At 58.5% G+C, this 13,374-nt stretch overlaps 1 protein-coding gene across 1 annotated transcript; it reads left to right on the top strand.

Annotated features, from left to right (window-relative positions):
* Positions 1-315: 315 nt before the first annotated feature.
* On the top strand, positions 316-12,263 carry GALNT5 (polypeptide N-acetylgalactosaminyltransferase 5). Its single transcript, XM_027908455.1, has 11 exons — positions 316-470; positions 624-1,523; positions 3,720-3,886; positions 5,524-5,643; positions 5,992-6,127; positions 6,499-6,618; positions 7,032-7,149; positions 7,349-7,672; positions 8,727-8,807; positions 10,137-10,298; positions 11,849-12,263. The coding sequence occupies exons 1-11, from the start codon at positions 316-318 to the stop codon at positions 11,993-11,995; spliced, it is 2,430 nt and encodes an 809-aa protein (XP_027764256.1). The 3' UTR covers positions 11,996-12,263.
* Positions 12,264-13,374: the final 1,111 nt, after the last annotated feature.

The following is a 13,374-nucleotide window of genomic DNA, read 5'->3' as shown; positions in this document are numbered from 1 at the left end:
ACGTGGAGCACGGACACGCACAGCCCCCCCGAGCCGCAGCCCCGCTGCCCCGGCAGGGACCCCCGAGCCACATCGCCGGTCCCCCGGGATGTCCCCCCGAGCCGCAGCCCCGCCGCCCCCCCGCCTGCCGCGATGCCCCGCTCGGGCTGCGGGTGCGGGCCGGGGCCGGGCGGTCCCCGGGCTCGGGTTACAGGGCGGGCAGGTCCCGGCGCGGGCGGGGCGGGGGCAGCCCCGGCTCGGCCCCATCCCCAGCCCCATCCCGAGCCTGTCCCGCCTCCCGCTCCGCTGGCCCGGCGGCTCCCGCGGCCGCCCGGGATGAGCGGGCTGCGGCGGCTGTTCCGCGGCAGCGGGCGGGCCCTGGCCTTCGTGTTCGCCGCCTCGGTCGCCTGGGTGCTGCTCGACATGGCCGCGCTCCGCCTCTCCCTCGGCGAGGCGGGCGGGCGGCTGCTGCGGGAGGCGGCGGGGCGCGGGCAGGGGCCGGGGCAGGGACCGGGACCGGGGCCGGGGCAGGGACCGGGACAGAAGCCGGGGCAGGGGCGGGCGCGGCCCCGGCGCATCCCCGAGGTGCCGCCGGGCACGGTCCAGCCGCCCCCGAGCCCCCCGCCTTTCGTCCCCGCGGGCAGGGGCGCCGGGGCGGCACCGGCAGCGCCCGGGGCGCCGGCGAAGGCAGCGGCGGAGCCGGGACCAGCCCCCGCCGGGCACGGGGCCGAGGTGCGGGCGGCATCGCCGCATCCCCGCCGGCCCCCGGGCCCCGCGCACGACCAGCCCCCGCGGCCAGCCGGGCTCAGGGGGACGGGCACGGGGACACTCGGACACGCCACCAACGGGAGCGAGCGGCGTCCCCCCGGCACGGCCGGACAGACCAGCCCGGCAGCCCGGGCACCGGGAGCGGGCGCCCAGCCTGGACCAGAGGAAACAAACACGGGACAGAAGGAAACTTCCTCCAGAACTCGCTTCATCCTCATTAGCAAAGAGGGGAAGATCCCCGCCAGCCCTACAGTCCCGCCTCGTGGACCCCACTCTACAGGGAACGCCACAACGAGACACGAAAAGCACGAACAACTTTCTAACGAGAACGATGATGGTGCCCACGCTGCGAATTCCACTGTCGGGGCCCCCGCGCGGGGTGACCGGAGCCGGGAGCTGGGTGTGACGCCGGGAGCAGCTCCCGGGGCGGCTGGCACTGGGCAGGATGGGCAGGAGCAGGCGGGAGCAGCTCTCAGAACGCCTGGCACGGGCCAGGACAGGCAGGAGCAGAAGGGAGCAGCTCTCGGGGGGATTGGCACTGGCCAGGACAGGCAGGAGCAGGCGGGTGGCAGCCCGGGGATGCACAGGGTCCTGTCCGTGGATGCAACGCTTGCCCCGAGAGACCCCCGAGCTCCCGGCCAGTTTGGACACGCCGTTGCAGTCCCTGACGATAAACAAGAAGAAGCAAAAAGTAGATGGAAAGAAGGAAACTTTAATGTCTACCTCAGCGATCTGATCCCCGTGGACAGAGCCATCGTGGACACCAGGCCTGCCGGGTAAGATCCACTCCCCTTGCACAAATCCCTGCCTTGCCCCCTGGGAAGGGGCTTAGTGGCTCTGGGGAGGGCTGCTGGGGGCACCAAGCCCTCTGCTTTGGCCATGCTACCTGTCAGACACCTCTTGCCTGTCCCAAGTCAGAGCACTTTGTTGTTAAATGTAAAACTGAGTAAAGTTTTCAGGTTGTAACCCACTGAACCCTGCTACCCAAAGAACGGGGGCACACAGGGCAGGTGATGGGGCTCAGGCCTCTCTGTGCCCTATAACACTGTACCTGCTGTGTCAGGTGCAGCTCAAAGCACGACTGGTTTCAGTATTGTTGCACTGGTTCCTGGACCCAGCACCCTGCTGCTTTTCCAGGCAGCAGGAGCCCCCCTTCCTGGAGGTGCTCTCACACCTGCAAACTGTCTCAGCCCTTCCCTTGAGGCAGAGGCACCCCAAGGGCCCCCGTGCCCGGGGATCCTGCTGTGGCTCCACAAGCCCCTGCAGGAGATGAAGCCACGTGCTGAGAGCTGACACAGTCCAGCAGAGTGGTACAGGGGGCTCTGTCTGTGGGTTGGGTATATGTGGGGAGGGACACGAGTTTGGAAAACTGCCACACAGTTACAGCTGTCCCTGTGGAATGTATACTTGATTCTGCAGATGTCAGGATTGCACTTCCAAAAAGTCTCTCTCTCCCATAGTGCCAATAGAGAAGAGCAGGACAAGGCATGGGCAGCACCTCACTGATGGAAGGGCAAGGGGCTGGGGGGCTCCATCCTGAGCTGCTGTGCCAGGTGGGCTTGGTGAGATTAATGCTGGGACTTGATGATCTTAAAGGTCTTTTCCAACCTAAGCCATTCTTAACCTAAGCTATTCTGTGGTTCTGTGGGAGCTGCAGGGAGGGCCAGGGAAGGTGCCAGCTCAGGTGAGTGGGCAGTTCATCTTCTCACGTTAAGCCTTTCCTGCCACAGATGTCTCTCAGCCCCTGGGCACACGGAGACCTGCCCTGTGCAGAGACCCTCCCATGTCCCTCTTCCTATGCTCACAGACCACAGGTTGGTGGGGTGGGAATTGTGCTGTGATTGTCCCCATCCCGCAGAGCAGTGCAGACATTCCCACGGTGCTGTTGGTGCTTGCTGAGGTGAGACCCTGCACAGGAAGCAGCGGGGAAGGAGGGAGACAGCTGGGGCTGCTTCCTTATACCAGCTGTGCACAGGACCAGAGCTGTGGTGGCACAGAGCCAGCTCTGGGATTGGTCTGGAAAGCAAAGCCCTGGAGCTGTGGAGCAGGAAGCACCTCCGGGGAGTGACGCACCTGCCCAGGAACAGACGCTCTGCCGTCACGGGGAACACCTTGGCCAAACAGGGCCCGTCCCTGGGGGTGTGTGCTGCTGCATCAGGGACCTGTGCAGGCTTTGTCCCAGCCCCGTGGCATGGGCAGGTACTGCTCTGTGAGGGCCAGCTCGTGGCAGTGGGGGTTGGCAGCTCTTGGGAATCAAACAGCACGTTACTTTTTTGCTGGTGTATTCCAATCTCCTCCAGTTTAGGCTCCAGATCCTCTTGTGATTCTTGCTGGAGTGCTGGACTAGACCACCGAAACCTGGCCAACAGGAAATGTGTCATGTCCCAGCCACCAACCTGCCTCTCTGTGCACAGTGCTTCTTCCTTTACTGGTGACACTGGTGCTCACCAGGCACCGTGTCCCTGCAGGAGGGCTGTGGGGAGAGGCCCTGAGGAGGAGTGGGATGGGCAGGAGGCTTGTGGGGAGCACTCCCTGCAGAGCCCGGATCAGTAGTCCTGGAGCTGAGAGAGTTAGGGAAGAGAAGGCTCCAGGGAGACCTTTGAGTCCCTTCCAGTGCCTGACGGGGCTCCAAGGGAGCAGGAGAAGGCTTGTGACAGTGTAATTCTGGAGTGATTTTCATTTACCCAGAGCACTTCTGTGAAGCCCTGAAACACCTCTGAATTTTCTTCAGAAGAGGTCCCAGTCAGAAACGAGTGAGCACATCCCGTCGTCTTGGGCTGCCCACGAGAGGGACACTGGGGCTGTGGGAGGGGTTCCCCCCTCACCCCTCTGTTCCCCCTCCCAACACTGCAGAGCTTTTATGCCTGTGTATTCCACATTTGGCTGCCCCCACTCCCTGTGCGTTTTCCCAGCAAACACTGAGCCTGGGTGTTTTCAGGAGTGGGACCTGTGAGCCCGTGTTGCCGTTGCAGGTGCTCCGAGCAGCGCGTCCACGACGACCTCCCGACCACCAGCATCATCATGTGCTTCGTGGACGAGGTGTGGTCCACCCTGCTGCGCTCCGTGCACAGCGTGCTCAGCAGGTCCCCTCCACACCTGATTGAGGAGGTCATTCTGGTGGATGACTTCAGCACCAAGGGTAGGTGAAGCTTCTGCCTTTATGAAACTCATATAACTTCAGGGCGAAATGCAATTTGTTCCCTGTAATTCAATTCTGAATAGGAGAGAGAAATCACATTTTCTCCTTGGGCTGTATTGAAGTGCAGCCTGTGCTGGGGGCTGAGGGGGATCAGAGGAAAGGTGGGCACTGGGGGTGGCTGTGAGGAATCAAGGCAGGGGCTGCTGGAGGCACCAGGAGCACCAGGGAGCAGAGTCCTGCCCAGCCCACCCATCTGCAGGGCATCCCTGGCTCAAGGGCTTGTGTACCCCTCTCTGTGCAGCTCCCAGCCCAGCCCCTGTGTTCCCAGTGCAGGGGACACACTGCCCAGTTCCTCAGAGGACAGGGAGCTGCAGTGGGAGTGGTGGTGAGCCGGGATCTGCCGTGCCAGTGCCTTTTATTGGCATTTCAGGTGATACCAAACCTCTGCGTGGTGATGCCCTCAGCTCTCTGCTGACTTTAGCCCTTAAAAATCTAGGAATGATGTAATTTCCCCACTGCTGATTCTTCAGGGGAAGTGCTGTCTCAGATGGACTTCAGAGCTCATGCCATGCACACAGAAAGCCATCAGTGCAACAAAAGGCAACACAGAGGAAAAAGATTCTGTTTGCTGATTTTTAATATGATCATCATAACACATTCCTACTATTTCCCCTCAAAAGCATCTTTTCGGGTTTTCTCTTTACTTTCTCCCCAAGGTTTCCGTTTGTCTGTGCTTGTTAGCCAGGGAACATCTGAAACATTGGGTTTGCAGGGAGAGCAGGTGACCCAGCTCGGCATTGCTGGAACCCTGGGAGCAGCAGCAGTGGCCTGCAGCAAACCTGTCACTAATGCTTCAGCCTCAGAGCCTTTCAAAGCTTTTCAACTGGCTTCTGGAATGCAAACAGTTCTCCTGAAGGAAATCAGGGACCACCAAGGAAGCCCATGGGTGAGGGAGGTCTGTGTCCAGACCGAGTGCTTGGAGCAGCTGCAGCCCTGTGGCAGAGCCTTGGGATCCTGTGCCCCTGACCAGGGCTGCCTGGCACTGCCACCTTCCTCACACCCTCTTTTCCCTGAGACTTTGCCACGAGCTGCCTCCACAGCCATGGGAAGCCATGACAAAAGCACCTGAAAAATAGAGATGAGGCACAGCAAACCTTTGTGCAGTTTAAACCCTGGATCTTTAAGTGTGGTGCTTAATATTGAGAAGTTTATAGAGCACAAAAAAATAGCTTTTTAGGCAAAGGGAAACAAAATTACAATCAGGTTTTAATTGCAATTATAGTGCATGAAGAAAAAAACCCCTAATTTTGGAGTCTTTGAACAACTGTGTTTGGGAACTACCCAAGTGAGGCCCCAAAGCAGCACCCCCATCACCGAGTACTGGGGTACACAGGAAATTTCCCACAGAGATTTTTAGGCTCATCCCTTCAGCTTGAACCAGCTGGCACTGAAGCAACTGGCTGTTTCCCTGGAGAGCAGGCTGGGACCACAACACCGTGCACCAGCAGCCCTGCATCTGTGCCCTGACTTCACACCCCAGTGCCGAGGATCCCAGTGTGTCTGCAGATACTTCCAGGGAAAACCTGCCTGCTGCTTTTCACCCTGTGGGTAAGCCAGCCTCCCCTTCTCCTGTGCAGAGTACCTGAAGGAGCAGCTGGACACGTACATGGCACAGTTCCCAAAGGTGAAGATCCTGCGGCTCCAGGAGAGGCACGGTCTGATCCGGGCCAGGCTGGCGGGAGCAGAGATCGCCAAAGGTAGGACAAGAGCCACGTTCCAGCTCTGGGACCCCCCAGAGGTGTGAGGGAGGTGTCTCCAGCACTGGGTGTCAGTCATTCCCGAGGCACTACGGGTGTCCTTCCATCGGGATTCCTAGCCGTGCCATCCCAGATCCACCCCCTGCCCCAGCCAGGCCGTGTCAGCACCAAAATGGGCATTTCTGTTGGAACTTTCCATGTGAAAACACGCTCTGGGCTGTGGCTGGGGGGGTCTGGGGAGCCAAGGGGGGTCGTGGAACCGTTGGCAGGGCAGGGTGCCGGGGAGGTTGGCCAGCACGGGCTGGGTCAGGATGCCCAAGGCCTGATGCTGCCCTGGCCTCTGCACAGGCACCGTCCTGACGTTCCTGGACTCGCACGTGGAGTGCAACGTGGGGTGGCTGGAGCCACTGCTGGAGAGGGTCCGACTGCGCCGCACCAAGGTCGCCTGCCCTGTCATCGAGGTCATCAGTGACAAGGACATGAGGTGGGGCATCCCTGGGAATCCCCAGATCCATGCTGGAAACTTGAGTAAAATCCCCTACTGGGACCACCAGTGTGTTTGTTGCAGGCAGATGTGAGTCCAGACCTCCCAGCTGGCCTCCAGCAGCTTTGCACGGGGGACATGGAACGTTGCTGTGCACCAGAAATTAACATCAGTCGTGAACATGGCCCCAGTGATTATCACACACACCTTTTCCCCTTTTCATGACTTTTGGTACATGAAGAGGACTCCTGATGAAATTTGTTAAAATCCTGGTTTAATTACATACATGTATTCATCTTCACTCATTAAGGGTGACATTTCAATCAGGAATGTGACTCAGAGTTAGTCATCCCGATCTTTTCTCCGTTTAGTTACATGACCGTGGACAACTTCCAGCGTGGGATTTTCACTTGGCCAATGAATTTTGGATGGAGGCAGATTCCTCAAGAGGTCATCGAGAGAAATAAAATCAAGGAGACTGATATAATAAGGTAAAAAACACAAACGTGAGAGCTTTGCAAACCAGCCTGTTCCTTTGGTAATAATTTAGCAACAAAGGCTCCTTTGAGGCCAAATGTTGTTCCTTTGAGGCCAAACGTTGTTCCTTTGAGGCCAAACTGTTGTTCCTTTGAGGCCAAACTGTTGTTCCTTTGAGGCCAAGTGTCATTCCTTTGCTTGCCAGGACAGCAGAGGCACACATGCGCTGTGGGCAATCCCACCAGGCACGGGCAAAGCCCAGGAAGCCTTTCCCCCCACTCACAGCACTGCTGGTGTGTCAGTGATGCTCCCAGGGCTGGCAGAACATTCCACTGCCTTTTTCCTGCCCCGCTGCAGTTTCAGGCCGGGTAAAGCCACCGAAATACCAGCTCTGTGACTGACACATCGTGTGCCTCTCTGTTCCCAGGTGCCCTGTCATGGCAGGTGGCCTGTTCTCCATCGATAAGAAGTATTTTTTTGAGCTGGGAATGTATGACCCGGGACTGGATGTTTGGGGAGGGGAAAACATGGAGATTTCATTCAAGGTAGGTCACTGTCACACGCCTGCACCCCTTCCAGCCTGGGTGGGGGACGAGGCTCAGGCAGGGGCTCCCCAGGGGCAGCTCTGTGCTGCAGACCCCATCTGCCCTGGCACCTGACTTAGCTTTCTGCTTCTCTCCTGGCTTGCACAGAGCCAGCACCCGTCATCCGCACGTGTTTCTGCCAGTGACCTCTGTTTCTCAGGTCTGGATGTGCGGAGGAGAGATCGAGATTGTTCCCTGCTCCAGAGTTGGGCACATTTTCAGGAATGACAATCCTTATTCCTTCCCGAAAGACCGGGTGAGAACGGTGGAGAGGAACCTGGCCCGTGTGGCGGAGGTGTGGCTGGACGAGTACAAGGATCTCTTCTATGGCCACGCTTACCACTTGGTCTTGAAAGACGTGGATGTCGGAGACCTGACCCAACAAATCCAGCTGCGAAAGAAGCTCCAGTGCAAAAGTTTCAGGTGGTACGTGGAGAACGTCTACCCAGACCTGGAGGCTCCCCTGGTGAAAGCCAGCGGGCTGGTACGTACCCAAGGACTCGCTGTCCTTGCTGCACACGGGCTCTCAGGGGCTGCCTGTGCTCGCGGCAGCACCTTGGCACACTGCTGCTGCACCACCTTTCTGGCCTTTGGGAGCGTTTTGGGTATTTGAGGCAGCACAGAGGGCTGCATTCCTCTGGGTTTTTACGAGGGGGAATTCCCCGCTGGAGAACTGGTTTGGCATTTGACGAGTGGAGCTGCCCTCGAGGCGGTGCTGGGACAGGGTGTGCCTCTGGGCAAGGTGAGCCTCCGGGGGCAGAACATGCCCCAGGCCGGGATGTGCCCCAGGGCAGGATGTGCCTGCGGGGCAGGTTGTGCCCTCGAGGTGGGTTATGCCCCCGGCAGGATGTGTCCCCGGGGCGGGATGTGCCTGCGGGGCAGGATCTTCCCTGGGGCGAGATGTGCCCCAAGGCGGGATGTGCCTCAGGCCGGGATGTACCCCGGGGGGCGAGAAGTGCCTCCGTGGCGGGAGGTCCCGCACAGCCCGGGTGTCCCGGGGGATCCCTCCCTCCATCCCTCCCTCCCTCCCTCCCTCCCTGCCCGCCGGGGCGCGGGTCTGTAGCGCAGCTCCGCCGCCAGCAGAGCGCAGCAGCCGCCCGCCTTCCCGGCGCTGCCGGGGGAGCCGGCACCCTTCTGGGCTCGGAATCTGTACCTCGGGGGAGGGCAGGGGGCGGAAAACACCTTAAAGGCCGTTCTGGATTCAGTCCTGCCTCCACAAGCCCCTTGCTGGGCAGCTGGTGAGCAGAACAGGGTCAGGCTCCCTTTCTACACCGCAGAATCCCGGAGTGGTTTGGGTGGGGAGGGACATTAAAGCTCACCTCATTCCCTCCCCCTGCCTGGGCAGGGATACCTTCCTCTAGACCAGGTTGTTCCAAGCTCGGTCCAGCGTGGCCTTGGACACTCTTCTCTGCCTTGCATAGTGACGTGAGTAGTTACTGAGAGTCCCGTGAATCCCGCAGGTTAAGTGCAGTGTAACACCCTGTCCCCTCCCTTGGGAATTTATGTCTACATCTCCATTTTTTTTTGGTGTTTTCCAGCTGGTTAACGTGGCCCTGGCAGGATGTGTCACTGTGGAAGGCACCACTCTGGCTTTTGAGGAGTGTGATGTGAACAACACGGTAAGGACACCCTGCACAGGACTGTGTCACACTGCTCGTAGCGCATGACACAGAGTCCCTGTCCCTCCTGTGGTGACCTGCCCCCTCCCTGGGAGATGACACAGCCCTTCCCACTCAGGAACACAGCCAGGCAATGCCTGGGAGCAGCGAGGGGCAGGAATTGCCCGTTGGCACAGCCTGTAGCCACCAACAACCCCCGAGCCAGCAAATTCAGCTGGAACAGGAAAGTCTGATAAATCCGTGAGCCTGCACATGAAACATTTAAATATCAGCCTGTGCTTTGTGTGCTGCTGCAAAACATCAGCTGCACTCTGGGCTACGTGGGAAGCAGCCACTGTGGCCAGTCTTTCCCTTCCCTTTCCACTGCGTAAAGGGGCTCCAGGAGAGCTGAACAAGGGCCTGGAGGGACAGGATGAGGGGGAAGAGCTTCCCACTGCCAGCAGGCAGCATTAGATGGGATATTGGGAAAGAATTCCTGGCTGAGAGGGTGGGCAGGCCCTGGCACAGGTTGGGCAGAGAAGCTGTGGCTGCCCCTGGATCCCTGGAAGTGTCCAAGGCCAGGTTGGACGGGGCTGGGAGCAACCTGGGCTGGTGGAAGGTGTCCCTGCCCACGGAGGGTGGGTGGAATGAACTTTGGGGTCCCTTTCAATCTCTTCTGGGATTCTGTCGTTCCTTCCTAGACAGTGTTTTTAGGCAATTTCTGCTGATTGCTCCGTGCTCTGGCACAGCCCAGCATGGACAAAGGGGAGCTGTCTCCTTTGGGGATGTAACCCCTTTGTCCCCAGTGCTGGGAGCAGCCAGAGGAGGTGGCAGGGCAGAGGGGCACGGAACAATGGGGTGAGGGGTCTGGGTGGCTGCAGCAGGAGTCACTCCCAGAGCTGATGCTGGGGCTGTCCTGATCTTTTTAGCCCCACAGATCCACAGGACAGGTGTTCCCACGGCTCGTGGCTTTCCTCAGCCCTGGTGCTGGGAGAGGGCAGGCGAGCAGATGCTCCCTCAGCTGTGCCTGTACCCACTGAGCCAGCCCTGCAGTGCAGCCTGGGGGGTCACAGCTGTGCCCATACCCACTGAGCCAGCCCTGCAGTGCAGCCTGGGGGGTCACAGCTGTACCCACTGAGCCAGCCCTGCAGTGCAGCCTGGGGGGTCACAGCTGTACCTGTACCCACTGGGCCAGCCCTGCAGTGCAGCCTGGGGGGTCACAGCTGTACCTGTACCCACTGAGCCAGCCCTGCAGTGCAGCCTGGGGGGTCACAGCTGTGCCCATACCCACTGGGCCAGCCCTGCAGTGCAGCCTGGGGGGTCACAGCTGTGCCCGCTCTCTCCCCACAGAACCAGAAGTTCAACTACACGTGGCTGAGGCTGATCCAGCACGGGGAGCTGTGCCTGGCCCCGGCGGGCGTCCTGGGGGCCCTGGGCCTGCGCCACTGCCAGGGCAGGAGCCGCAGCCTGGCCTGGCTCCACAGGTCCCTGGCCACCGTCCAGCCAGGGCTGGTGAGTGCTGTGCTGTCCTGGGATGGATCGCTGAGCTGGGCACTGACAGCCCAGCATGGGGGGCACCCTGGCCCTCTGGTCCCTGCTTTGCCAAAGCCGCCTGTCCCCCTGAGCTGGTCCCTGGCACCCCGGCCGTTCCTTGGGCCCCTCTGCTCTGGGGCTGTGCCAGTCCAAGGGATGAGCACCCCCACACCTCGTGCCGGGCTGGGGGGACGCTGGCACTGCCTCCACGGCAGTAACAAAACGTCCTGGCTTTACATGGAAACTGTCGATAGCACTTACAGGGAGATGACTCAGTATTGATTGGCTCTCAGCTCACAGTGGTTTTAATGAAAGCATCTCTGGAACGGAAAAGAATGGATACTTATGTTAACTGCCTGCACTGCACAAAGAGTCACGGCCGCATCTCTGTCAGGAGTTGTCCAAAACGCTCTGAAATGGCATAGTTAAGAAAGAAACACTCTTCATTTAAGAAAGAAAAACTAGCTGAGTTACACAAAGTATCGACAAGTTCCCGTGTTCAAAGCCAGAATGTCACAGGCTCACCTTGGGTGTTTGGGGAAAAATAGAGGAAAATTGTCATCCACTTACTGAAAATTGTGAAATTGTCATTTCACTTTGTGAAAAATATTTCACTTTGTGAAAAACATGTCCAGGGATCTGTGTGGGGCTCAGGCAGGACTTCTCTTCCAGCCTGAGTTCACCTCAAACCATGGGTGAGATGGATTTGGTGGTCCCGTTTTACTGGGAAAGGAGCAATAGGAGTCTGAGGGGAGCTCAGCAGCTACTGGCTGAAGGAGCCTCGGTGCTTTACCCTCTCCTGACATCAGTCATTGTGTTGTTTAATGATGTGAAGTGCAGTTCCTGTCTGCACAAAGATCCAGCTCCTGCCCAGACCCCACTCTACACGTCAGTGGTAATGAGCTGATCCTGAGAGTCACTGCAGTGCGAGGCAGTGACAGTGTCCCTTGCCTGTGGCAGCACCTGCAGCATCACCTGGCTGGCCATGGGGCTTAGGTAGGTAAATCCAAGTCAGTGTGAAGAACAAAAGGGTGGAGATCACTCAGACTCTTAATTCCTTCACAATCCAATGTACTGCCCCAGCATTTGAATTACCTGACATCTTTTTCAGCACAGTAACTGTGCTCTGAGTTCATCACCCAACAAACTCCACAATACAAAGATCCATCTCCTGCTGTACATTCCCCATGTAGCAAATGCCACCCCAGTGATTCCCTTTGGCATGCTGACAGTGAGAGAGCTGATCCCTCCATTCCCAGGGAAGGAACAGCCAGAAAGCACAGCAGGTGTGGTGTGACCCTGGCTCAGCAACACGTGCAGGATTGGATCCCACCCCAAAGTTTCTGTGAGTCAGCAGAGATCTCACATATTTGGGACATGTCAAAAAAGGGCACACCATAAGGAATAGGTCGGAGTTGACTTAACTGATTCTGTGATTCTGTAAACCGAGCTTTCTTTGTAAGAAAATTGAGCTGCTGCTGCAGGGCACTGGAGCCTGAGCCCCCCTAAACCTTCTCTCTCTCCTGCAGAGCGACCACCTCATCTCGGAGCACCAGCACCTCCCACAGCCATCTTGCTTGGAAGTGGATCCCTCTTTCAAAGCCCTGAGGGTGAAGGCCTGTGACTCCACCAGCCCTTACCAGAAGTGGCAGTTTGGCAGTTACCACGCCGACTGAAGGGTCCAGTGGCACCAGGACTGCCGTGGTTCCAGCCGTGAGCTCAGCGAGGACACCGGCATGGCTGGGACGGCTCCCAGAGGGGACGTGCATTCCCAGAGGACAGTTGAAATCCGTGATTTAACACCAGCGTATCGAGGGATCAGAACACCAAGAGCAGCACGTCTGCTTTGACAGTGCCTGAACAGATCAACCCGGTTTTCCCTCACCGTGGGAGACTTGGGCAAAAACTCACTTTCTGTATTATTAAATGGAAACACTTTCTGAAGTCCCCTTCGTACTGCAAGCAAACATCCCTCAGCTCCCCCTGACAGCAGCACAAGCTGCAGAAATCCTTCCAGGGCCCTGTAAGTCCATAAGCAGCAAAGCGGGGGCTGCTTATTCCTCCACAGAAAATGGAAGTTTATTGACCAGCACATCAGATAATCCATCGCGGTGCCCACAGTGGATGCAGCCACAGGCTCCCGTCCTGGGGGACCCACTGTCTGTCAGATGAGGACCAGAGCTCTGTGAGGGATCGATGGTGTATCGATAAAGCCACTTTTAATAGCAGGAAGTGAACGTGGCTCGATGGGGTTACCTGGGGGCTGTGTCAGAGGCTCGGAGCAGGTCCTGCCCATGCTATGGGGACAGTGAGGGCACATGTGCCTGGCTCTGCTTGGCAGGGAGAGGAGCTGCTGGAGGGGAGATCCAAAGGTTTATCTTGCTTCTTGCCAGTGGCACACAGCAGTGGCCAGCCAGGGAGCTCCTCATGCCAGGGCAGCCAGGCTGTCTCACCCTGGGACTGCCAGCACCCCAGCCATGTCCCCAAGCTCCTGTGGCTTTTTGGGGGCTCCCAAGCCCACTGCCAGTTCCCTCAGGCCAAGCTGCCTGGCACAGCCAGATCTGCACACCAAACTGGGGTATGTAACACCCCTGCATCCCAGGCAGGGTTGCTCCCCTGTTCCCATTGGGAATTCCCGCTGTGGGAGGCTGTTCCCTGTACTGCTGCGGGGTCATGGGGGAGGCAGCACTTCTCCTGCCCCACTGCCCTGTGCTGAGGTGAGGGGCTGCTCCAGCACAAGCCCTCGGGGTACCCAGGGCTGAGCTTCTCACTGGCTGCTCACAGCACTGGTGGCCATGGCTGAGCCTCTGCTGTCCCACCTCACACACCCCCATGCCTCTCCTTTGGTTCTTCAGAAGGCCAAGGTATATTGTTGCCTCTGATGTGGTGGATCAGTGCTGACAGCATCTGACAGGCTCAGTCTGCCAAAATATTGACTGGCCCAACAGATTTTCCCAGTTGACTCCTATTGCAACTGTCTTCCCGATTTTCTCTCCCTCCTTCAGCGCAGCTAGCCCGCAGTCACCATCAGAGAAATGACACAGACGATGTTTGG

This window comes from Empidonax traillii, unplaced genomic scaffold (genome assembly GCF_003031625.1).
Source record: "Empidonax traillii isolate 1590-97213 ecotype Southwest subspecies unplaced genomic scaffold, ASM303162v1 scaffold1715:size108214, whole genome shotgun sequence".
In the NCBI taxonomy this organism is placed as follows: domain Eukaryota; kingdom Metazoa; phylum Chordata; class Aves; order Passeriformes; family Tyrannidae; genus Empidonax; species Empidonax traillii.
Note: the sequence above shows the minus strand (reverse complement) of the source record. Positions and strands in the feature narration are given on the sequence as shown.

Bases quoted from the DNA above. Each gene is read 5' to 3' on its own strand.
- GALNT5 (XM_027908455.1), top strand. From the start codon at position 316: ATGAGCGGGCTGCGGCGGCTGTTCCGCGGCAGCGGGCGGGCCCTGGCC. The intron at 3,887-5,523 runs GTAGGTGAAGCT...TCTCCTGTGCAG, and splicing joins GGATGACTTCAGCACCAAGG to AGTACCTGAAGGAGCAGCTG. The intron at 7,150-7,348 runs GTAGGTCACTGT...TCTGTTTCTCAG, and splicing joins ACATGGAGATTTCATTCAAG to GTCTGGATGTGCGGAGGAGA.